Genomic DNA, 23,195 nt, shown 5'->3' with positions numbered 1-23,195 from the left:
GCTGAGGCAGGTGGATTGTTTGGGACCAGGAGTTCAAGACCAGCCTGGACAACACGGTGAGACCTTGTCTTTACAAAAGAAAAGGCAGAAGTTAGCTGGGTGTGATGACATGTACCTGTAGACCCAGCTACGTGGGAGGCTCAGGTGGGAGGATCGGTTGAGCCTAGGAGGTCAAGACTGCCGTGAGTCATGATTGGGGCTCTGTGGTTGATAGAGGGAGACCCTGTCTCAAAAACAAAAAGAAAAAAAAAAAAAAAGAAGGAGACCCTGTCTCAAAAACAAAAAAAATATCTAAAAAAGAAAAAAGAAAGAATTGTAATAAGATCATTATTTGGACAAAATAGAACTAGCAGAGGTTAGAATAGAGTTAAGTGACATAAACTCATAATATACAAAATAGGGATGTGTGATTAATGTGAGTTTGTTTTTCTCATAAGATTGTAAATAGGACAGTTGTGGGGAGTCAAGGGTAAATATTGGTTAATCTCTGTAATGTAATATTTTATGTAAATATGAAGTTTTTTTTTTTTAAGCTCTTAACTCACATTTGAAAACAACATGACATCTAAATAATTTAAAATATTTCTTTTCCTCTCCTTTAGGAATCAAGGAAGGACTGAGGTAAGATTATTTATATGGAAATTTTAGTTAAAACTTGAGACTATCTTACTTTTCATTAATAATAGTGAAGAAAGAGTGTTTGAATTTTAGAAAACGCCACATCAAGTGCATGACTGATGGTTAGGAATACATAAAGGTATAAATGCCACCCTTGTGTGAATGAATGGACTCTTTTCTAGTTGTTCATTCTCAGCATTTTTCTTCTTTGACCTACATTTCCCCTCTTTTGGTACCATGAAACTGAGTAAAACTTCTGTAATACTGTACTAATACATTAGTATTACTTCAGTGCGACAAAGGCATTTGATACGGAGTTTTCGAGGACTTTAGATTCTGACCCATTGAGTACAGTTTGTGATTTACAGTACTTATCACATAGTAGAGAGATATTTAATAAATACTTTATGATCTTCCTACATGCTTGGGAGATGAGTAATTTTGTTTATAAGTCTGTTTAGTGTAAAATGTGATGTTCTTTTGGGGAGATCTGATATCTGATACAAAGCATTTTGAAAGAACACCTAGTATGTCTTTTTATTCTAAACCTTATTATTGAGCTATCCTTGTAACTGTTGAGTTGTATTTGTCAAAACATTCAAAAATAATACCATGTACTCATATAGTTGTCATTAAGACCTACGAAATAAATACATCCTCTGTTTATGGGAGTGTTTAAGCTTTTCGGAGTAAATAGTTCACACCCCCACATCTTAAGTACAATTGCTTTCTTAATATTCTTAAAATATTCGCTTATTCAGCAATATTATTTTCTTCTATAAGCCAGGCACTCTGCTAGATCTTAAGGATATAAAATATAGTAAGACATGATCCCTTGACCTCAGACCTCAGAGATTTTTAGGAAAAAAAAAAAAGATGATTTTTTTTTTTTTTTTTTTTTTGAGATGGAGTCTCATTCTGTCATGCCTGGCTAATTTTTGTATTTTTAGTAGAGACAGGGTTTTGCCATGTTGGCCAGGCTGGTCTCAATCTCCTGACCTCAAGTGATCCGCCTACCTCGGCCTCTCAAGGTGCTGGGATTACCAGCACCACTGCGCCCAGCTGGAAAAAAATAATCTTACCCCTGTTTTGGAAAGAGTTCTTCAGCCACAGACTAGAGAAAACATGAAAACTGTCTTTTTTTTATGATGGTAGATTAGCCCCATTGTTCTTTTTGTTTTTGTTTTTTATTTTCTTACTAGTTGTAGTAATTTTTATTTTATTTCGGGGGTACATGTGTAGGTTTGTTACATAGGTATATTGCATGATGCTGAGATTTGGGCTGATATTTATCCTGTCACCCAGATAGTGAACATGGTAACCAATAGGTAGTTTTTTAACTCTTGGTCTCTTCTCTCTTTTTGGAGTCCCTAATGTCTATTGTTCCCATCTTTAGGTCCATGTCTACCCAATGTTTAGCTCCCACTTGTAAGTGAGAACATGTGGTATTTGGCTTTCTGTTTCTGCACTAATTCACATAGGATAATGGCTTCCAGCTGCATCATTGCTGCAAAGGATGTGATTTTGTTATTTTTTTATTAGCCCCATTATTCTGACAAACGGGAATAGATTGTCTTTCTCTCTTTTGATTTTTTTAAGAGACAGGGTTTTGCTGTGTTGCCAAGGTTGGAGTGCAATGGCTTTTCATAGTGAACTACAGCCTGGAACTCCTGGCCCAAGGAATCTTCTTACCTCAGCCTCCCAAGTAGCGGGGATTATAGGTGTGCACCAGTGTGTCCAGTTTACATTCTCTTTTTGTGAGCAAGTATTAAGGAGTTTTTAATAAAGTTAAAGTGTTTAATGAAATGACTGGAAAACACATTTAAAAACAATTTGATTTATAACTAAAATTTTTTTATATGTAGTTTGAATACAAAAGTCTGTTATAATCTCTGGTTAATGTGTCTATTAGGTGTCATTTACTTTGAATGAGGACCTTGCAAATATTCATGATATTGGTGGAAAACCGGCTTCAGTCAGTGCTCCTAGAGAACACCCATTTGTCTTGCAAAGTGTTGGAGGACAGACATTAACAGTGTTTACTGAGAGCTCATCAGGTAAGTGGGAATGGAATTATTTAATGTGATTCCTGTACTTGTTGTATAGATTTTCTGTCTCAACATACACTCCTGTTTGCTTTTTTTTTTTTTGCGATGGCGTTTTGCTCTCGTTGCCCAGGCTGGAGTGCAGTGGCACAATCTCAGCTCACTGCAACCTCCACCTCCCAGGTTCAAGCGATTCTCTTGCCTCGGCCCCCCGAGTAGCTGGGATTGCAGGCATGCACCACCATGCCCGACTAATTTTGTATTTTTGGTAGAGACGAGGTTTCTCCATGTTGGTCAGGCTGGTCTCAAACTCCTGACCTCAGGTGATCCGCCTGCCTCTGCCTCCCAAAGTGCTGGGATTACAGGCGTGGGCCACCGCACCCGGCCTCCTGTTTGCTTTTTTAAGGTCATTACCAAGACTGTTCCATCTCTCATTTTGTGTACCTCTGTTATTCACACTATGCTACTTCTCTGCTCTGTGTACTTTCTTGTGATTAATGAAATTTTGGCCATTACTTGAGAAGGGTTTAATTTCTATTTGGGATATGAAGATATAGAACAAAGCAGATGGAAGAATGTGGTTCATCAAGCTGCCTTCTCAGATGTTGAAGAAACAGTATTCTGAATTTTGCCAAGATAAGGTCATCGTTGCTTGTTTTAGTAAATTGATATTTAGCAAGTATAAGTTGTACTTTAAAAATACAGCTCGATATTAGGGAATATTTTAGTCTGAATTTTTCATCTTGTATGCTTTGTATACCAAGGGGACCTTTTTATTGCACAGAGATAACTTTTAATTGATATTGGCGTCTAAGAAGTTTCTGTGTAGAGTTTTACGATTGTGTGTGTTTGCAATGAGATATTTTAACAGTTCAATAAATCAGAAGCACATGTTTCCATTTGTGAATTAAATACAGAAGGAACTTTCTTGTGGCACACACTCAGCATGAGTATATTTTCCATGTTTTGGGATTTTTATCTTTCACTGAGTTTAGAATACTATTAAAGCAACAGGCCACCTTAGTTTAATGGAGCTAATGTTCTGCTATCTGGTTCAAAAAGCTTATTGATAAAAGAAAACATTTGTGATTTTGTTGTATTTCATCAAACATTTCAAAGGAAGCTGTTAGAAATTATAGTATGTTAAGAACACCATTGGTTTAAAAAAGGTACATCCTCATAAATTTTTTTGTGGTGTCTTCGATTACCAATAGCTACATAAAATGATCTAAAAATTATTCTTTTTTTCTTGGATGTACAGTATAACAAAATGGTAAATTATAATTCTTCAGTTATGTAGTTGAAGGTAGAAGGTTGGTTTCACTGCAGTTTTCTGATGCTCTAATAATTAATAGTGTAGTAGTATGGGAGGCAGAAAAGTAACAGTTTCTTCAATACATCCATTTTATACTGGAGAAGATTCAACCTTTCAACAAATATTTATTGCATGCTGCATAGTTCAGGGCATAGTATAGACCTATCTAAAAATCTGAAATTTGTCTGAAATTAAAAGCGCATTTGAATTCAGTATGTTAAAGAGTTTTAGTTTTGGCGGGGCACGGTGGCTCGTGCCTGTAATCCCAGCACTTCAGGAGGCCGAAGTGGGCAGATCACCTAAGGCCGGGAGTCCGAGACCAGCTGGGCCAACATGGTGAAACCCTGTCTCTATTAAATAAAAAATTGGCCAGGCGTGGTGGCGGGTGCCTGTAATCCCAGCTACTCAGGAAGCTGAGGCAGGAGAATCGCTTGAACCCAGGAGGTGGAAGTAGAAGTGAGCTGAGATTGCACCACTGTACTCCAACCTGGGTGATGGAGGGAGACTCAATCTCAAAAAAAAAAAAAAAAAGAGTTAAGGAGTTTTAGTTTCAACAACTCTATTCCTTTTGATTGATGAGATTTAATAAGATCCATTGAACCTGTGAGGTTTTCTCTACTTTTGTGATTGTCCTAGAGTGGAAGAGGCATGGCACCAAGATAGTAAAAAGGAGACATCGCCTTGATAAAAGTTTGAGGTAGGGAAACTTGAACTTTTTTTTGTAGAAAAAAGTACCCTATTACAGATTTTTTACATCTTATTAAGTGACTAATTTTTTGAAAACATGATTTATTTCTGGTGCTTCTACAAAGACAGTGATTTAGAAAGCTAACATTTGTTAGCCTCAAAATTAGTCTTCCATTTTACATTTTAAAAATACTTTAGTGTTGTGCTCTTTTTGAACATTTCGTGTTCACATTTCTGGCTATAGTGTACTCTGAAGGGAACGTGGTTTTATGAGGATTATCTTGGCAGGGATATGGAAAAGAATTAAGATTGTCATCCTTATTCTGGGGCTTGGACGGTATGTTCTTGCTTTGCACAACTGTGATAATACAAATGCAGTTCTAAGTTGCTATTAGTTATAATACACTATAACAATATTTTACTTCTTAACCTCATTATTTCTGTTTCAAGTCATTGTTCCTTGATTCTCTTTGTACCTTTCTGTGCCTTAATTTTCTCATTTATGAAATGAGGATAATTTGTTGACATATAAAAATATGAATACATTTAAACACTTAGAACAATGCTCAGTATATAATGAATGCTCAAATATTAGCTGCTGTTGTTAATATTACACCTTGTTTTTAAACACTTTAGGTTTCAAGTTTAAGGCAAGTGCATGCATTTTAGCTCAATCTGGATGTATATCACTTGATAAAATTCAGCCAGTAGGGATTTTTATATTAAATGTTTCTCAATTGCCTGCATGACCAAGAAAAAAGCTCTAGAATTGTGAGTAGTTTATCTCCTCTGAGGAGTCTTATGTATTTGCTGTTTCTAGTCATTAAAGCAGCAGTTATACAAGTGGGTTCCTTGTATCTCTTGGAAGTCATAAATAGTACAATGGGCTCTGTGACTGCTGCGACATATTTAAAATGTTAGATGTATGTTGTATATGTGCATTCTTTTCTATAGGATGGTTCCAGCGCTTTCACTGGCATCTCAGAGGAATCTGTGGCTCAGAAAAGCTACAGAACCACTATCCTAGTTTTATCCTTAGTTGGTCATGAACCTGCCAAAGTATAAGTGACTAAGCCATTTTATAGGGAGTAAGCTGTTGATTTTACATTGAAATATAAATGAGGTAGGCATTATCTGGAATATTTCTACATTTTCTATCAAGCATAGAACCATACTTGCTTTTCTAGGCTCTTCATTTCTTTTTATTAGTGCACAGGTCTATAAAATGTAGAGTTTGTAAGGAAGCTTGAAATCATATTTTAGTTCACTATGTTAGGAGTTTTAGTTTTAATAACTTTATTCCTGTTAATGTGATTTTGCTAGTTTTTGAGAGGCCTCCTTTGAGCCTATTTTCCTAATGATAGAATTTGGCACATTTGGGTCTTCTAGGGAGAGGGAATTAGAGGGGACTAATGATAAGTTATACAGTATTTTCTCTTCAATTAAAATAATCTGCGTGTCATCAACATTTTATGAACTCAATTAATGTATTTCTAATTCAGTGTTCCTGTCTGAAAGAATATATTTTATTTTTATAGGCTATTTTGGGTTACCCCTTCTTCCACTTCTGCTTTCCTCTATGAAAGTCGAAATGATCTATTAATATTTCTCTGTTATTTTCATGGAGCTCTCTTATCCATTACCCTTATCTCTGTGGAAATACCTCATGTGTTTGGCCTTGCATTTCCCCGCCTTGGGTCTTCAGTTTAGTATTTTCATCTACTATTTATTGATAACTATAGATAATTTCTATTTTTTCTGCCTTTGGCATTCTCCTTGGCATTCCTACTTTTATTCAAAGTTAGATTTTCTTGTTTTTTTTTTAGAGGCGGTGTCTCACTCTGTTGCCCAGGCTGAACTTCTGGGCCCAAGTGATCCTCCCACCTCAGCCTCCTGAGTAGCTGGGACTACAGGCGTGCACCACCATGTCTGGCTCTTAGATATTATTATTTATAACTGCCAATTCTAGACAAAAATGTTCATTCATCTGTTCAATAGATATTTTTGGTGCTAAGCCCTGTGCTAGAATAAGATTAGCCTCCTGTGCACTGAGGCAACTGGTATGTGAATACAAGTGCTCCAGTGGAGTTATGCACAAAGAGGAAAAAAAGCATGTGTACTTTGCCTGAGGGAACTGGCTTCAGAAGCAGAGATAATATTTGAGCTGGACCTTGAAGTATATGAATAGGACGAAAGATAGTAAAGATAAATTCATTTTTCTAGCCTTCAAGGATCCAATTCTTCACTTGGCATTCTTTTGCCTGTCATCCTCTGTCATAGCTATCTAAAAAATCATTAAATAAAAATTCTTTAAAGCAAAAAACTTGGTTATGGATGTCATAGTCTAGGTTAGAGATGAAAAAAGTTTGAATTGGTGCAATGGGAGTGGAAAAGATGGATCATATTCCAGGGATAATAGAGGTAATTTTTTTTTTTAAATCTTTTTTGCCATCAGATAAGTCGACCAGAATTAGAGGTTATTTTGACAGCTTTTGGTGATGAATCAGCTGTGAGGGAATTGGAAGACTGAGAAGCCTAGAATGGTTTCTAGGCTTTTTTGGCTCTAGGCTTTTTTTGGCTTGAGCATCTGGAGGGATAGTGAAACCATTACTGAGTTAGAAAATATTGAAAGAAATGGGCAGGGTTAGAGCTGATAACGCAGTGACTTTTTTGCTTTCATTTTTCATTGTCTTTGACGCCTTTGTAGGAGTTATTTAATTCAATAAGTTAATATATGTGCCTGCTTTTTTCAGGCCCCCTTTTAGGCTTGGGATACTTTAACCAGCAAAGGCTCAGCCCTTGTGGTGCTTACATTTTACTAAGCGGAGACAACAATAAACATAAGTAAATTATATTGCTGGCTAGAAGTTGATAAATTTTCTGGGAATAAAGTGGGAAGTAGGCTCAGGAGTATCAGATTGAGGGTAGGACCTACAATTTAAAATAGTGCAATCGGGGTGGGACCTCATTGAGAAGGTGAAATTTGAACAGTCTTGAAGGAGGCGAAAGGGGTAGCTATGTGGAGTGAGTTAGCCAGCTAGGAGTTTTTAAGGCAGACAGAGAACAGTAATGACTAATGCTCCAAGTTGGGAACAAGCCTGGTATGTTCATGGAGTGGCCAAGAGGTCAGTATGGATAAAGTAGATGAGCAAGGGGGAAGAGTAGTGGGCTGTTAGGCTAGAGAAGAAGGGTGGGTGTTGGCATTGGCAGATCATGAAAAGATTTGTAAACTATAAGAAGTATTTTGGATTTTACTTTTAGTGAAGTGGGAAGTCACTGGAGAGTTTTAAGCAGCATAGTGATATAATTTGATTTACATCTTAAAAACTTTCTCTGACTGGTAGGTTGAGAAGAGACCATGGAGTGGGGGCAGGGCTGGAACCAGGAGGCTGTTATAGTCATCCAGGGGAGACATGACAGAAGCTTGGTTTAGAGTGGTAGCAGTGACAGAGGTCTACTCACTCACCTGATATCCAGCTTTATATCTTTAGTTGTCTTAACAGACAGTCCACTTGGATATCCTTTTTTGGTGGGGGGAGATGGATCTCATCCTGTCACCCAGGCTGGAGTGCAGTGGCGCAATCTCAGCTCTCTAAAACCTCTGCCTCCTGGGCTCAGGCAGTCCTCCTACCTCAGCCGCCCGAGTAGCTGGAACTACAGGTGCATGCAACCATGCCTGGCTAGTTTTTTATTTTTTTATTTTTTTGTAGAGACAGGGTTTCGGTGCCCAGGCTAGTCTCGAACTCCTGAGTGCAAAGCTGTCCACCTGCCTCGGCCTCCCAAAGTGCTGGGATTATAGGCAGGAGCCACTGTGCCCAGCCTGCTAATTGGATTTATTACCTGAAACCAGGAGATAGAAAATCAAGTTCATTTATCCATTTCCTTATTCTCCATATATCCATGTTTCTGCCAGTAATACATTATTCTTCTATTATCTTGGCCATAGTAATTCTTAGCTTCCTCTTATTCTCGCATTTGGTCGTTTGGTCGTTTCTGTAGTAGGAATCACATATACACATTTCTGGATACCACTTGGTATGGTTTGGCTCTGTCCCCACCCAAATCTCATCTTGAATTTTAGCTCCCATAGTTCCCGCATGTTGTGAGAGGGACCGGGTGGGAGATAATTGAATCATGGAGGCAGCTTCCCCCATACTGTTCTTGTGGTAGTGAATGAGTCTCATGAGAGCTGTTGGGTTGATAAGGGGTTTCCCCTTTCACTTGGCTCTCATTCTGTCTTGTCTACCACCATGTAAGACATGCCTTTTGCCTTCCGCCACGATCATGAGGCCTCCCCAGCCATGTGGAACTGAGTCTGTTAAACCTCTTTTTCTTTATAAATTACCCAGTCTTGGGTATGTCATTATCAGCAGTATGAAAACAGACTAATACACCACTGAATCAAAGCAACCCTCTGAAAACTCCACCCATCATCCCCAGCCCTTTTCCAGCCCCATCTGTGGAAATCTCTTACCTTTACCATACCTTCCTGCACAGTGGCCTGTGCTTTTCCCTTTCTTTTTCCTCTGTCAGGGATTTGTCCTTTATAGTCATAATCAGCCTTCCCTTACTGATCCAGCCTTTGTTGATTTTTCCTTCATTTAGACTTGTATGGCAGTAGGTTAACTTGTTTTGTCCCAAGGACCGTATCTCATGCTTATCTTCATGGTGCCTGGTATAGCATTGAGCACATCTGTGGCTTGGGATTGAGCACAGAGTGATAGGTTCATTAAAGCAAACATGTTGAAATCATTTATTTCCTCCTAAGAATTAGTACTCTAATGGTACTTTTTAGAATGGTTCTCAAGTGAGATAGCTTGTTGTAGTTACTCACGGGATGGCTAGTCTCCCTTCAGATATTCTTGATTCAAAGTGTTTTTCTTAAGACACTTGAGGTTCAGAGTCGAATATTAAATCCCTTTGTTCCTCACTTTAGTTTTTGCTCATTGTATTTTGGCACAGATGATTTTTTAAACTTTCTCTTGGCTAATCAGATTAGCTCAGTACCATATTCTGTGACACTTGGTTAGCCACTCTGCATATTGTCATGAGACGTATTCCCCAGATAAAGTAGCAGCCGAGTTCACTGATGGTAGGTATTTACTTTCAAGCTTGAATTTGGTAACATGTACCAATTACACATATGACTAAGAACATACTAGTTTGTATTGTATAGAAATGGTAATGCTCTTTGAAGATGCTGAATTACCAGTCCTTTTGAAAACTTAACTGAAACTGTACAATTTATAATCTGTCCTATATAGTACTGTCCTGCAAGTATAGTAAATGAAAAATAAAGGTGAGTGTTTTCTTTCTTTCTTTTTTTTTTTTTTGAGACTGAGTCTCACTGTGTTGCCAAGGCTGAAGCGCAGTGGTGCAATCCCAGCTCACTGCAACCTCTGCCTCCCAGGTTCAAGTGATTCTCCTGCCTCAGCCTTCCGAGTAGCAGAATACTCCAAGTAGCAGAATACACCTGAGGTCGAGAGTTCAAGATCAGCCTAGCCAACATGGTAAAACTCCGTCTCTACTAAAAATACAAAAAATTAGAGACTCCAGACGTGCGCCACCACGCCTGGCTAATTTTTTGTATTTTTAGTAGAGATGGAATTTTACCATGTTACCTAGGCTGTTGTCAAACTCCTGACTTCAGGTAATCTGCGTGCCTCAACCTCCCAAGTTCTGGGATTACAGGCGTGAGCCACTGTGCCTGGCCATGTTTTCATTTTTAAGTTGGATTGTTGGGTGCTTATAGGAAACATTAATTTGCTGCATTTCCCTTATTTTTTGGGGAATATCATATCAGGTATATGATTTTAAGAGGTTTGAATTAAACCTTCTTTATATGTATGCTTATAAGCATTCGAAGTACTTTTTCATTGAACTTTTTTTCTTGTCACTGGTTTAAGACACGAATTACACTCTTGTTTCCTGAATTGTCACCAGATGCATATGCAGTGGGACTTTCTGAGGCTTTATTTACGTTATCTATCATAATTTATTGTTATCACTTTAATGGAGCATTTCTTAAACTTTTCAGTCTCACAGCTCTTTTATACATTATATGCTAACTTTTTTTTTTTAATCTGTTTTCCAAGAAAATAGTGGGAAAAGTGCCATTTTGCAGGTATCATTAATGTCTGGCTTAAGACAAGCTGGATTTTCATCTCCACTTCGGTATTCAGTCTATAACCATCTGCTGTTTTGGTTGAAGTATTTGAAGAAAATCTACCTCTTATAAATACATAGTTGGAAAGGGAGGAGTAGCTAGTAGCATTTTCAGATAGTTGTAGATATTCTTCTTTTGCTATTACACTAAAACTCTGCAAGTGGTAGTTTCTTAAAGGTCACTTGCAGTATAGAATCTGAAACTCTATAGCAAATCTTTTCTACTCTCTTACATTAAATTCACTGGTCTGTCTTGTATTTGGAATGAATCTCTTACCCAGACATGGTTTTGTAGCATCATACATCCATCATCTGGAGACTGTTGGTTCCCTGAATTATGTAGTTCTTTTGAATGCTGACATATGTCATTATAGAATATCAAAAATTGGCATCACTACTGATTTTATCAGAAAAGTCTTTAAGTATAGGAGAGCTGTTAAGTTTATGGTGGTAGGTACAAGTTCTTTAGACTTTAATTTTCACTTAAAAAGTTGAATTTTATTAATGACAAATCCTGTCAGCTTTTTTTTTTTAAAGGATGGGCTTTTTTCATTGATTTTTGAAAAAATATCTTTCAGATACCCAAGTCTGAATGATTATGCTTTGTCTGTCATTCATTCTTTGAAGTAACAATGATCTTCCACAACAAAAGTAGCAGCTCAGTACTCAACTCAAACAGTTGCAACTGTGCTTTTCTTTGAGGCAATCATCTTATGTTAGTGTCCAGCAGAAGCAGTTCCTATGTATTTGCCCTTTGGTGTCACAGGATGTTAAGGGATGCATACTCAAGGGTTGAAATTTAATAAAAACAGTTTTTACTGTTCATCAAGGACATTCTGAAGTGAAACAGACTTTTTAAAAAATTGCAAGTGCTAGGTGGTGAAGAATACAGTGGTACAGTTTTGGTACCATTTGGCCTCAAAGGTGGGTAGCCTTACCCACTGTTACTTTTGCACTATCGGCAATTATCAACGCAATGAAAAAGGTAATTAAATATTTTAAGAAAATATTTTGACCTTGTGGACACCCAAATGATCTTGAGGACCCCTAGGGATTTATAGACCATACTTTGAAGAATGCTAATTTAGTGTGTTGTAGTGTGAAAAGATTACAAACTCTTTTTTAAAATACCTGGTGAAGTGTTGATCCCTTCTTATTGGGATGGCCTGCCTAATAGAGACATTCTTCCCCCAGTGCTTCTTAGGGGAACCTCATCCATAACACTGAATTGCATGCCTGTTTCAGTGTTTATTGTTGGTTTTAAGAACACAGGGGCTGGTCACCGTGGCTCAGGCCTGTAATCCCAGCACTTTGGGAGGCTGAGGTGGGCGGATCACCTGAGGTCAGGAGTTCAAGACCAGCCTGGCCAACATGGTGAAACCTCATGCCTACTAAAAATACAAAAAATTAGCCGGGTGTGGTGGCAGGCGCCTGTAATCCCAGCTATTCGGGAGGCTGAGGCAGGAGAATCAGTTGAACCCAGGAGGCAGAGGTTGCAGTGAGCTGAGATCGCGCCATCGCATTCCAGCCTGGGCAACAAGAGCAAAACTCTGTCTCAAAAAGGAAAAAAAAGAAAAAATGAATACAGTACATATTTTTAAACCAGATTTGAACCACTTTTGAACTATTTCTTTCAGGTGTGTATTTATTACACTTCCGTTGGTGGATAACCTGTTTTTGTATTTACTGTCTTATTTAATTCTCACAACTCCATGCGGGAGGGACTTTTAAAAAATCTTCATTTTGCAGATGATATGACAGAAGCTCTAAGAGATTGTGTGACTAGCCCCTATTTCCTGATATTTAGAAATATATTGTTAAAACAGTCTCTTTAAGTAGGTAATAGAAATCCTGCTAGGTCTGCCTGGATAGATGCTCTGTGGTGACTCCAGCTTGTCTCTTTCCTCACTGCATTTCACAGGGCAGCCAACTTCAAGTCCCATTCACCTTGGCAGCTAGTGGTTTTTTCTCACTCTCCTAGTAAAGGCCCTACAGAAGGAGTAAGGAAGCTCTGTTTTTTGCTTACTCCTTTGAGTAACAGCCTTGCCACTGAACATTTGGAATCATACCAGCTTCTGACAATCTTATACTTGTGAGGGGGAACAAACAGGAACAAAAATATATGAGTTTAGTGTTTATTTCCTGAACTGCCACCAAGGTTGTGGCTGACTACAGTTTTGTATTTTACTGCCAGCCGCCTGAGCCAGGTCTACTCTCTGAAAAGTTAAACCTAATAGCAGAAAATGTTCCTTTATTTAGTGGCTAGAGACTTCTGAAAACAATGTTTGTACTCTGCATATTCAGGTATTCATACATAAATATGTGGTAGCTTTCATAGTCTGAGGATGGGATGAGGAGGATTAAAAGAAAAAACTGCAATGTAGGATAATATTAAGGTTTGGAATCAAAAACATATTAAAACTTACGGTTTACTCTTCAGTTTTTTAATTATGAAATATTTCAAATGTACAGAAAAGTGTAGTGAATAGTATAACCTATGCCTAACAGCTATATTTCATAAGTGTTGACATTTGCCATATTTCTTTAAAGCTAGAAAACGTTTTAGATTTCTTCCCCCTGCCCAGACCCCCCAACCCTTACCTCACTTGCTAGAGGTAACTATTGTCCTGGAGTTGGCGTGTATTATTGTGACTCATTGTGACTAGTCTGCAATTCTCAAAACGGAATCTGTATAGTTTAACTGGTGGAAAACAACCAAGTTTCTTGGAGATGTGTTAGGCAGTGCGCTCCAAATTTCTAGCAGTTGTGGAAGTCCAGTGTTGAGCTTGAGTAGAGATTTTTTAGTGTAGGTTATATCTTGACAAGCCATTTTTACATTAATTAAAATTTTTTTCTGGAATTTTAACATAAATTAGATGATCAAAAGTAATTATCAGTGAAACTTAAAAATTCAGTCCCATGGTTTCTAGTGAAATACTGAATGATCGGTAGAGTATAAGGATAAAAGATGTTTAAATTGTTTTGGCCTTGCCACCCATGTGTTATTTTGGTAATGTAGTTTCTCTTCTTCATCTGTATTGTAATAATCACACTGACAGTGTTTTTGCTGTTGTTTTTGAGACAAGGTATCACTCTGTTACCCAGGTTGGAGTGCAGTGGCACCATCTTGGCTTACTGTAACCTCTGCCTCCTGGGTTCAAGTGATTCTCATTCCTCAGCCTCCCAAGTAGCTGTAGCTGGGATTACAGGCATGTGCCACCACGCCTGGCTAATTCTCGTATTTTTAATAGAGGTTTTACCATGTTGTCCAGGCTGGTCTCGAACTCCTGGCCTTAAGTGGTCTGCCTGCCTGGGCCCCCCAAAGTGCTGGCATTACAGAAGTCAGCCACTGCGCCTGGCCACTGACAATGTTTTGAATATGGAATAGTATTTAGAGTATTCTTTCTCAGAAGACTTGATCTCTAATTTATGCAAGGAGTGTTGGCACATTATTTTTTTCTTCAGTTTTATTTATTGCTATGAATGTATTAGTGTGACCTCAACTTTTAGTTCCAGTGTTCATGAATTCCACCTAAATTTTATGGTCTCGAATTTATTGAAGTTTGGATTGTGATTCTACTAAATAAATATCTTTATTTAGGATCTCTGTTTTCTGTGTATCTTTGTTATGATTTTTATGGAGAATGCCAGAAAGCACCATCAAGTTTTTACTTTTATTGTATGTCATATTTGCCTGTTTCTAAAATTTTGTGATAGTCAGCTTTGATCACACCTGTCCATTACATATTTGATAAAACAATTAGGAAGAACTTAGGAAATTCTTGTCATATCTGGAGAAAATGACAGGCTGTACCAACATATTTCTCTTTCTTCCTTTTGATTTTCTGTAGCTTCCAGTTTATAAAGTTGGTTCTTTGCTTTGATTCATTGTATACTTAAAATCTTAGGAAGAACTTGGTTTCTTTGTATAACTAAACCTAACTTAGTAAAATCAATTAAAATGTAAATTACTTCAGTGTGGGCAATATGGTGATTCCCCGTCTCTACTAAAAATACAAAAAACATTAGCCAGGCATGGTGGCACGCACTTGTAGCCCCAGCTCTTCTGGAGGCTGAGGCAGGAGAATCGCTTGAACCCAGGAGGTGGAGGCTGCAGTGAGCCGAGATAGTGTCACTGCACTCCAGCCTGGGCAACAGAGTGAGACTCGGTCTCAAAAAAAAAAAAAAGAAAATAAAAATTACTTAGTTGAGGTATTAAAACTAAGTAATTGAAACAATTTTAATTTTAAAATATTTTAATTAAAAAAATTTCATTTTCTTTGGCTTTTTCAAATAACATTATTGCCACTGTTTTTAAAAACCTCATCCAAGGTGATAGTAGCATGATTTTTTCTCTAGTTCTTTGAGCATAAGGGTACTATTATCAAAATTTAAAATGTAAAAAATGCCATGTAACTGATTTTCTCTCTGCAGTATAGCATTGCATTATAAAAACAGAGACAGGTTATTTGGTTGCCTTTGTATTTTTATCACTTAGAAATGTAGTCTGTTGAGGGTCCGGTGCGGTGGCTCACACCTGTAATCTCAGCACTTTGGGAGGCCAAGGTGGGCAGATCACTTAAGGCCAGGAGTTTGAGACCAGCCTGGCCAACTTGACGAAACCCCATCACTACTAAAAATACAAAAATTAGCCAAGCGTGGTGGTGCGCGTCTGTAATCCCAGCTACTTAGTGCACATCTATAATTCCAACCAGGAGTTCAAGACCAGCCCGGCCAACTTGGCAAAACCCCATCCCTACTAAAAATACAAAAATCAGTCCAGCGTGGTGGCAGACACCTGTAATCTCAGCTGCTCGGGAGGCTGAGGCACGAGAATCATTTGAACCCAGGAAGCGGAGGTTGCAGCGAGCTGGGATTGTGCTACTGCACTCTAGCCTGGGCAACAGAGTGAGACAGTCTCAAAAAAAAAAAAAAAAAGAAAAAAGAGAGAAAGGTAGTCTGTTGATATGGTGATAGTACTAGTATAGTAATTCCCTTGGAAAAAAGAAGAAAAGAAGGTAAGACTTTAAAACTGACCTATTTCTTTAAAAAGCAATAAAACATGTCGATTTACTGAAGGTTTTCAAGTAAAAAAGTAGCAGCCCTAGTGGCCAGGTAGAGGCTCCTGCCTGTAACCCCAGCACTTTGGGAGGCCAGACAGAGTGGACTGCTTGAGCCCAGAAGTTAGAGAGAGACCAGCCTGGACAAAAGAGTGAAACCCTATCTCTACAAAAAATAGCTGGGTGTGATGGCGTGCACCTGTAGTATCAACTGTTTTGGAGGCTTAGGTGGGAGGATCACCTGAGCCTGGGATGTTGAGGCTACAGTGAGCTGTGATTGTGCCACTGCACTCCAGTGTCAGTGACAGAGTGAGACCCTGTTTAAAAAAAAAAACAAACTGTAGCTCCTTCTCCCCCAGCATTACTAGTGCCACTTTTGGGGTACCCAGTGCTGGTAAAAAGGCTATACAAAAAAAAGTTGGATCACAGCAGAATAGGAAGGGTTACCAAAAAATGAATTAGAGACCTACACTTGAACTATGTTCTTGATTGCATTGGTTCTGATACAAAGTGCCTAGTACCATTTTACATTCTCATAACTATTTGTTTTGGAAGAATCGAAGGAAGTTTTAATTATAGCATATAGATACTCAGTGTTTACATCTTTATTAAGCAATGATTTTATTAAGCTCTGGCTGCTTTATTAAGCTTTATTAAGCGGACAGAAATAGGTAACCTGTTGAGCGCTTATTTTATTTGCTATGGTGAGCACTTATACAGTGTGGATGCAGAATCAATTTGTGAGGTACTAGGCAACATTAAGAAATAAAGAGAAACAGAATGGAAAAAATATATATTGATATCTATATATTTATATATATATGGAATAGAATGGAAAAATGGAGAAATAGAATGAAAAAAGATATATTTATATATAATATATATCCATTATCCATTTTATATATATATATATATATATATTTTTTTTTTTTTTTTTTTTTTTTTTCTTTGAGACAAAATCTTGCTCTGTCTCCCAGGCTGGAGTACAGTAGCGTGAGCTCAGCTCACTGCAACCCCCGCCTCCTGAGTTCAAGAGATTCTCATGTCTCAGCCTCCTGAGTAACTGGGATTACAGGCATGCACCACCACGGCTGGCTAATTTTTGTATTTTTAGTAGAGACAGGGTTTTGCTGTGTTAACCAGGCTGGTCTTGAACTCCTGGCTTCAGCCTCCTAAAGTGCTGGGATTACTGGTGTGAACCACCACGCCTGGCCAATATTTGTTTTTATTTGGAACATTTCAAACATACACTGAAGTAGAATAATATAACAAATTCTATGTACTCCTACCCAACTTTTTGAATTTATAGTAGATTTTTTTTTTTTTTTTTTTGAGTCAGAGTTTCAGTCTGTCACCAGGCTGGAGTGCAATGACGCGATCTCAGCTCACTACAACCTCTGCCTCCCGAGTTCATGCGATTCTCCTGCCTCAGCCTCCCAAGTAACTGGGACTATAGTCGCACACCACCACACTTGGCTAATTTTTTGTATTTTTAGTAGAGACAGGGTTTCACCATGTTGGCTAGGATGGTCGCGATCTCTTGACCTAGTGATCCTTCTGCCTTGACCTCCCAAAGTGCTGGGATTACAGGCGTGAGCAGCCACCACGCCCTGCTATAGTAGATTTTTTAATTTGCTATCAATGATTAGCAGCAAATTACTTTTGTAAAAAGGTATAATTTCACTTATATATGTTTGTATTTCTCTGCCATTAGTCTTGGTAAAAAAATTTTTTTTTTTTTTGAGACAGAGTCCTGCTCTGTCACCTAGGCTGGAGTGCAGTGGCACAATCTCGGCTCACTGCAACCTCCGCCTCCCGGGTTCAAGCAATCGTGCTGCCTCAGCCTCCCAAGTAGCTAGGATTACAGGTGCGTGCCGCCACGCCTGGCTAATTTTTTGTATTTTTAGTAGAGATGGGGTTTCATCATGTTGGCCAGGCTGGTCTCAAACTCCTGACCTCAAGTAATCCACCTACCTCGGCCTCCCCAAGTGCTGGAATTACAGGCGTGAGCCACCACACCTCGCCATAGTCTTGGTAAATTTTATCTCCTAAGGCTCTATTAGGCTATATATCACTTGATAAAGTCAAAATATATCAAAGTGATATATCAAAGTGACATGTAGTTTCTTCACTTATTATGGAACTCAGTTCCTTTGTAAATTATCTGTTTGGTTTGCCCTGAAGAAACAAATCCCTTTTTAGAAAAATACACAACCATAATATCGTTATGACACCTAAAAAAATTAACAATTCCAAAATATCATGGTAGATATAGTCACTGGGAACTATGTGATGCTTAAATTCCAATGTTTTCTGATACTTTTTCCCTTTTAAATACATTCTGTTTTCTGGTTTATGGTCCAACTCTACCAGAAGTCACCATGGATTGCAGTTGTATAGGTTATAGCATCCCCTGAAGAAGATACACTTCGTCAAGTCATTCATATTACTATGAAGACATAATTCAGTCTTTCTGCAGAACTGTTTGAGGGATTTGGCTGATAAGGAAATGACGAATAGAAAATTATTTCTAGAACAGTACTGAGGTACTGATGTCAAACTGGAGACAGTGTTAGGGAAAGTACGAAAGCTGTGTTCACTGAGCGTCGTATGGATTGTTTTCAGATTGCATCAAGTTGAAGTTAATAAGCAGATGAGTTTAGAAGGAAAATCTTGTTAATCCACTATGACCAGACTTTAGGGAATAGGGGGCTTTAAAATAAAAGTTAAAGTAAGATAGAAATAGGTGTTATGAGAATTCATATGATGAATGGAATAAAAAATGTTATTTAACGTAATAGAGTGAATATGCATAGGGACTGTGTTGGTATATCCCAATATAAATATGAGGGACATTATATACAACTTGTATACAAACCTCAGTTTAGAGTGTGAATTTCTTACCTGGAATATTGATCAATAATTGAGAAACCAATTTTGTCTTGAGTTTAAAATCTGTTGAAAGTTAGGTCTGTTTATATATCTTTAATGCAAAAATGACTAACTAAACATGTTTAAGTTCTGAAAGAAAATCTTAGTCTTACATGTTCCTACCAGCTGTTAGACAGCTGTGGCCTGCCCAGAGGTGAAACTCTGGTGGTGGCCAGCACACTTTGAAAGACTGCTCTGTTTAGAAAGAAATCCAGCTGAAGTTTTTTTTTTTTTTAAAGCACTTCATGTATGTGTGTCAGCCCACAAATTCTTGCTTATACAGACTGTATCATTAGCTATTTCAAAATAAGAAAGAGTAAAAAGCCCTATAGACACATACTATACACACTATTTTTACTTTTTTTTTTTTTTTTTTTTTAAAAGATGGAGTCTCACTCTGTTGCTCAGGCTGGAGTGCAGTGTCGCAATCTCGGCTCACTGCAACCTCCGCTGCCTCCCGGGTTCAGGGAATTCTCCTGCCTCAGCCTTCATAGTAACTGTTACTACAGGCACCTGCCACCACACCCAGCTAATTTTTTTTTTTTTTTTGAGATGGAGTCTTGCTCTGTCACCAGGCTGTAGTGCAGTGGCGTGATCTCGGTTCACTGCAACCTCCGCCTCCCAGATTCAAGCGATTCTCCTGCCTTAGCCTCCCAAGTAGCTGGGACTATAGGCACGCACCACCACACCCAGCTAATTTTTGTATTTTTAGTAGAGACAGGGTTCTACCATGTTGGCCAGGATGGTCTTGATCTCTTGACGTCATGATCTGCCCACCTGAGCCTCCCAAAAGTGCTGGGATTACAGGCGTGAGCCACTGTGCTTGACCCCCTAGCTGACTTCTGTATTTTAAGTAGCGATGGGCTTTCCCATGTTGGCCAGGCTGGCTTCAAACTCCTGACCTCAAGTGATCCTCCCACCTCAGGCCTCCCAAACCTCTCAAAGTGCTGGAATTACAGGCATGAGCCACCGCGCCCAGCCTCACTTTTTTTACCCCGCTGTAAAAGAACCTTTCTTGAGAATATTTTATGGTTGAAAGTTGTGGCATTTTCTGTTCATAGAGGGGAAAAAAAGTACACCACCCAGTGTTGTTTACAGCTTCAGTTTCTTTCATATAACCATGCAGAACTTAATGACTATGATGATTTGACACATTTTTTTCCTTACTGTATACTGTGTTATGTGCCAGACTTTTCTTGAGAGAAACACCTGTACCATTTAGCAAAGAAAAAAGTCTGGTGTAGAGCACTTCTCAACCCTTTTTCTGCTGCTTCTAGGTGAAAGCTGATGTGTCTTACATTCACAAGTTCAGGACAGACTCCTATAGATTAGGGGCTGTGGCATAGATGCCCCAGGTGCTGTCAGTGTTTACCCATAGCCTCTCAAGGCCTTGCCGTTACTGTGCACACTAGCCAAATTCTACATCTCGGCACCTTTGCCTCTGCCTGAGAGCTTTTCTTGCTGCCAACTACTCTGCCTGCCTGGAGGGCAGGCCAGAAATGCCAGGATATTAACACTCACTTTGGGAGTGGCGTTCAGCCAGTATCTGCCCCGAGTTGGTGGATAAACACCCAGCTCCTTTAATCCTCAGATAGGGTGATTAAGGCACATACTAAGCAACAGTTGTCCTTAGTAGTATCTGGCTGGTACTAGTTTTCTACACTAATCACTTCACAGGCTTGTTTCTTCTTCCTCTCTCTCTTTTCCAACCCTCAGTGTTTTCTGACAAATAAACTACCTGAACTTTATTTATTTATTTATTCGAGACAGGGTGTCAGTCTGTCGCCCAGGCTGGAGTGCAGTGGCCCGATTTCAGCTCATGGCACCCCCGACCTCTTGGGCTCTAGTGATTTCCCCACCTCAGCCTCCTGAGTAGCTAGGGCTGCAAGTGTGTGCCACCACACATGGCTGGCTGCCTGCCTGCCTGCCTGCCTGCCTGCCTGCCTGCCTGCCTGCCTGCCTGCCTGCCTGCCTGCCTTCCTTCCTTCCTTCCTTCCTTCCTTCCTTCCTTCCTTCCTTCCTTCCTTCCTCCCTCCCTCCCTCCCTCCCTCCCTCCCTCCCTCCCTCCCTCCCTTCTTCTTTACTTTCGCCATGTTGCCCAGGCTGGGATTTCTCCATGTTGGCCAGGTTGGTCTCGAACTCCTGACCTCAAGTGATCGATCGCCTCGGCCTCCCAAAGTGCTGGGATTATAGGCGTGAACCACTGCACCCGCCCCCCTCCAAATTCATATGTTGAAGTCCTAACCCCAGGTACCTCAGAATGTGACTGTATTTGGAGATCAGACCTTTAAAGAGGCAATGAAGTTAAAAAGAGGCAGTGGCAATTGACTGGTGTCCTTATAAGAGAAGGAAATTTGGACATCCAGGAGAGACCGGGGATGCACGTGAACAGAGGAATGACAGTGTGAGGAGGCAGCAAGTGAGTGGCCATCTGCAAGCCCAGGAGCTGAGCCTTAGAAGAAACCAAAGTTATAGACCCCTCAATCTTGGACTTCAGCCCCCAGAACTGTGAGAAAATACCTTCCTGTAGCTTAAGCCACCCAGTCTGTGGAAATTTGTTATGGCAGCCCTAGCAAACTAATGCAGTGTTATTTAATACTTGTGGTTTAAGTTTTTGAACTAAGAAGTCTAGTTGATGGATTTTTAGAAAAATTGATTTTCTTCTTGTGTTTTGCTTTTTTGTTACTAAAATTTTAATTGAAACATAACCTACATTTAAGAAAACAGCACAAATCATAAGTTTATACTGTTGATTTCTCGCAAAGTGAACATATCCCTGTAACCACCACCCAGGTAACAAAAAGAACATTGTCAGCTATGCTTTGATTTCTGAATTCATGGATCCAGTATCAAATTTTCTAGACTAATTTTTTTTTTACATATCTTCAGTAACTTATTCCCTTTTAAATGTAGATTACTGTTTTTTAACCTTCAAGCACAAGTTTTACATGGATACAACCAGTATTGTTTAGAAATGTTGCAATATTAGGAATATTAAGCTTCTTAAGAACTAGGTTTTTAACACAAACCAACCAGAAAGTTATAGTTCCAACATTTATCTTTCTTTCTTCTTCTTTTTTTTTTTTTTTTAAATAAGAGACTGATTATTTATTTATTTAGAGACAGGGTCTTGCTCTGTCACCCAGGCTGTACTGCAGTGCTGTGATCTCGGTTCACTGCAGTCTCTAACTTCTGGGCTCAAGTGATCTTCCCACCCCAGCCTCCCAAATAGCTGGGACTACAGGCATACACCACCACACCCAGCTAATTTTTTAAAAAGTTTTTTGCAGAGACAGGGTCTCATTTTCTTGCTCAGGCTGGTCTCAAACTCTCCTGCCTTGGCCTCCCAAAGTGTTGGGATTATAGGTGTGTGCCACTGTGCCCAGCTGAGACTGGTTATCTTTGTAAGACACATAGCCTGGTAAATTTATCATTACATAGGCTCCAATTAGTTTTTCTTTCTCCCACTTAACATCTTTTAAATTTTTTTTCTGACAAGGCTTAGAAGCAAATAAAAGCTTTTGTGGAAAGTGAATGTCAGTTGAATCAGTGATGCAGGTAATTTATTTGAATTACTTTTCATGAGTTTTACAGTCTTGAAATCATCTCCAACAAATGACTTTTTTTTTCAGCTAGTGAGGTACTCTGTACACAGAATATTTTCCCCTTGAAACTGTCTTTCTGAGTAAATTGTATTCTAATGGAAATGTTATGTGGCTTTGAAGTAGTTATTCCTGAAAGCTGGAAAATATAGAGAATCTGCATACAAGAAAGACTAGGGGCTGCAGTCAGAGAAAGGATCAGAGGTGGTATCTGAGAGAAGCATCATGAGATCAGAAGAATGGCTCCTGGAGGAATTGGAGAAATCCAGACGGAAGAGAAGGGTCGGAATGAAAAGGATGTGGCTTCCAGCTGACTGAGGGGAGATTGTAATGAAAGCCCAGTGAAGGTAGTAGCAGTGTGATCTGTCATACTGGGAGGGTAGCAGAGAGAGTAGAGGAAGATCATGGTGGTCAGTCAGAATGGTAACAGACAGTTGGCTCTGGCAGCAGCAGAAATTAAATAGGCAGCAATTTGGAAGAGAGAAAGCAATGTTGCTTGCATGCGGTGACATAGTTGTGAAAATGCTAGTGTCTAAAACCCTGTCTTTTTTTTGTTTTTGAGACAGAGTCTTGCTCTGTCACCCCGGCTGCAGTGCAGTAGCTTGATCTTGGCTCACTGCAACCTCCACCTCCCAGGTTCGAGTGATTCTCCTGCCTCAACCTCCTAAGTAGCCGGGACTACAGGTGCATGCCACCAGGCCCGGCTAACTTTTCTATTTTTTAGTAGAGATGGAGTTTCACCATGTCAGCCAGGTTGGTCTTGAACTCATGA

At 39.1% G+C, this 23,195-nt stretch overlaps 1 protein-coding gene across 1 annotated transcript in view; it reads left to right on the top strand.

The window, feature by feature from the left end:
• LOC105491696 (general transcription factor IIF subunit 2) overlaps positions 1-23,195 on the top strand; it is a 170,120-nt gene that overhangs the window by 29,357 nt on the left and 117,568 nt on the right. The window contains exons 3-4 of the mRNA XM_011758278.2: positions 603-621; positions 2,531-2,675. Of these exons, the coding sequence (XP_011756580.1) occupies positions 603-621; positions 2,531-2,675 (164 nt within the window). The remainder of the gene's footprint in view (positions 1-602; positions 622-2,530; positions 2,676-23,195) is intronic.

The sequence above is a fragment of the Macaca nemestrina genome, chromosome 16, assembly GCF_043159975.1.
Source record: "Macaca nemestrina isolate mMacNem1 chromosome 16, mMacNem.hap1, whole genome shotgun sequence".
NCBI lineage: Eukaryota > Metazoa > Chordata > Mammalia > Primates > Cercopithecidae > Macaca > Macaca nemestrina.
This window is presented reverse-complemented; position numbering and strand designations above follow the sequence as displayed.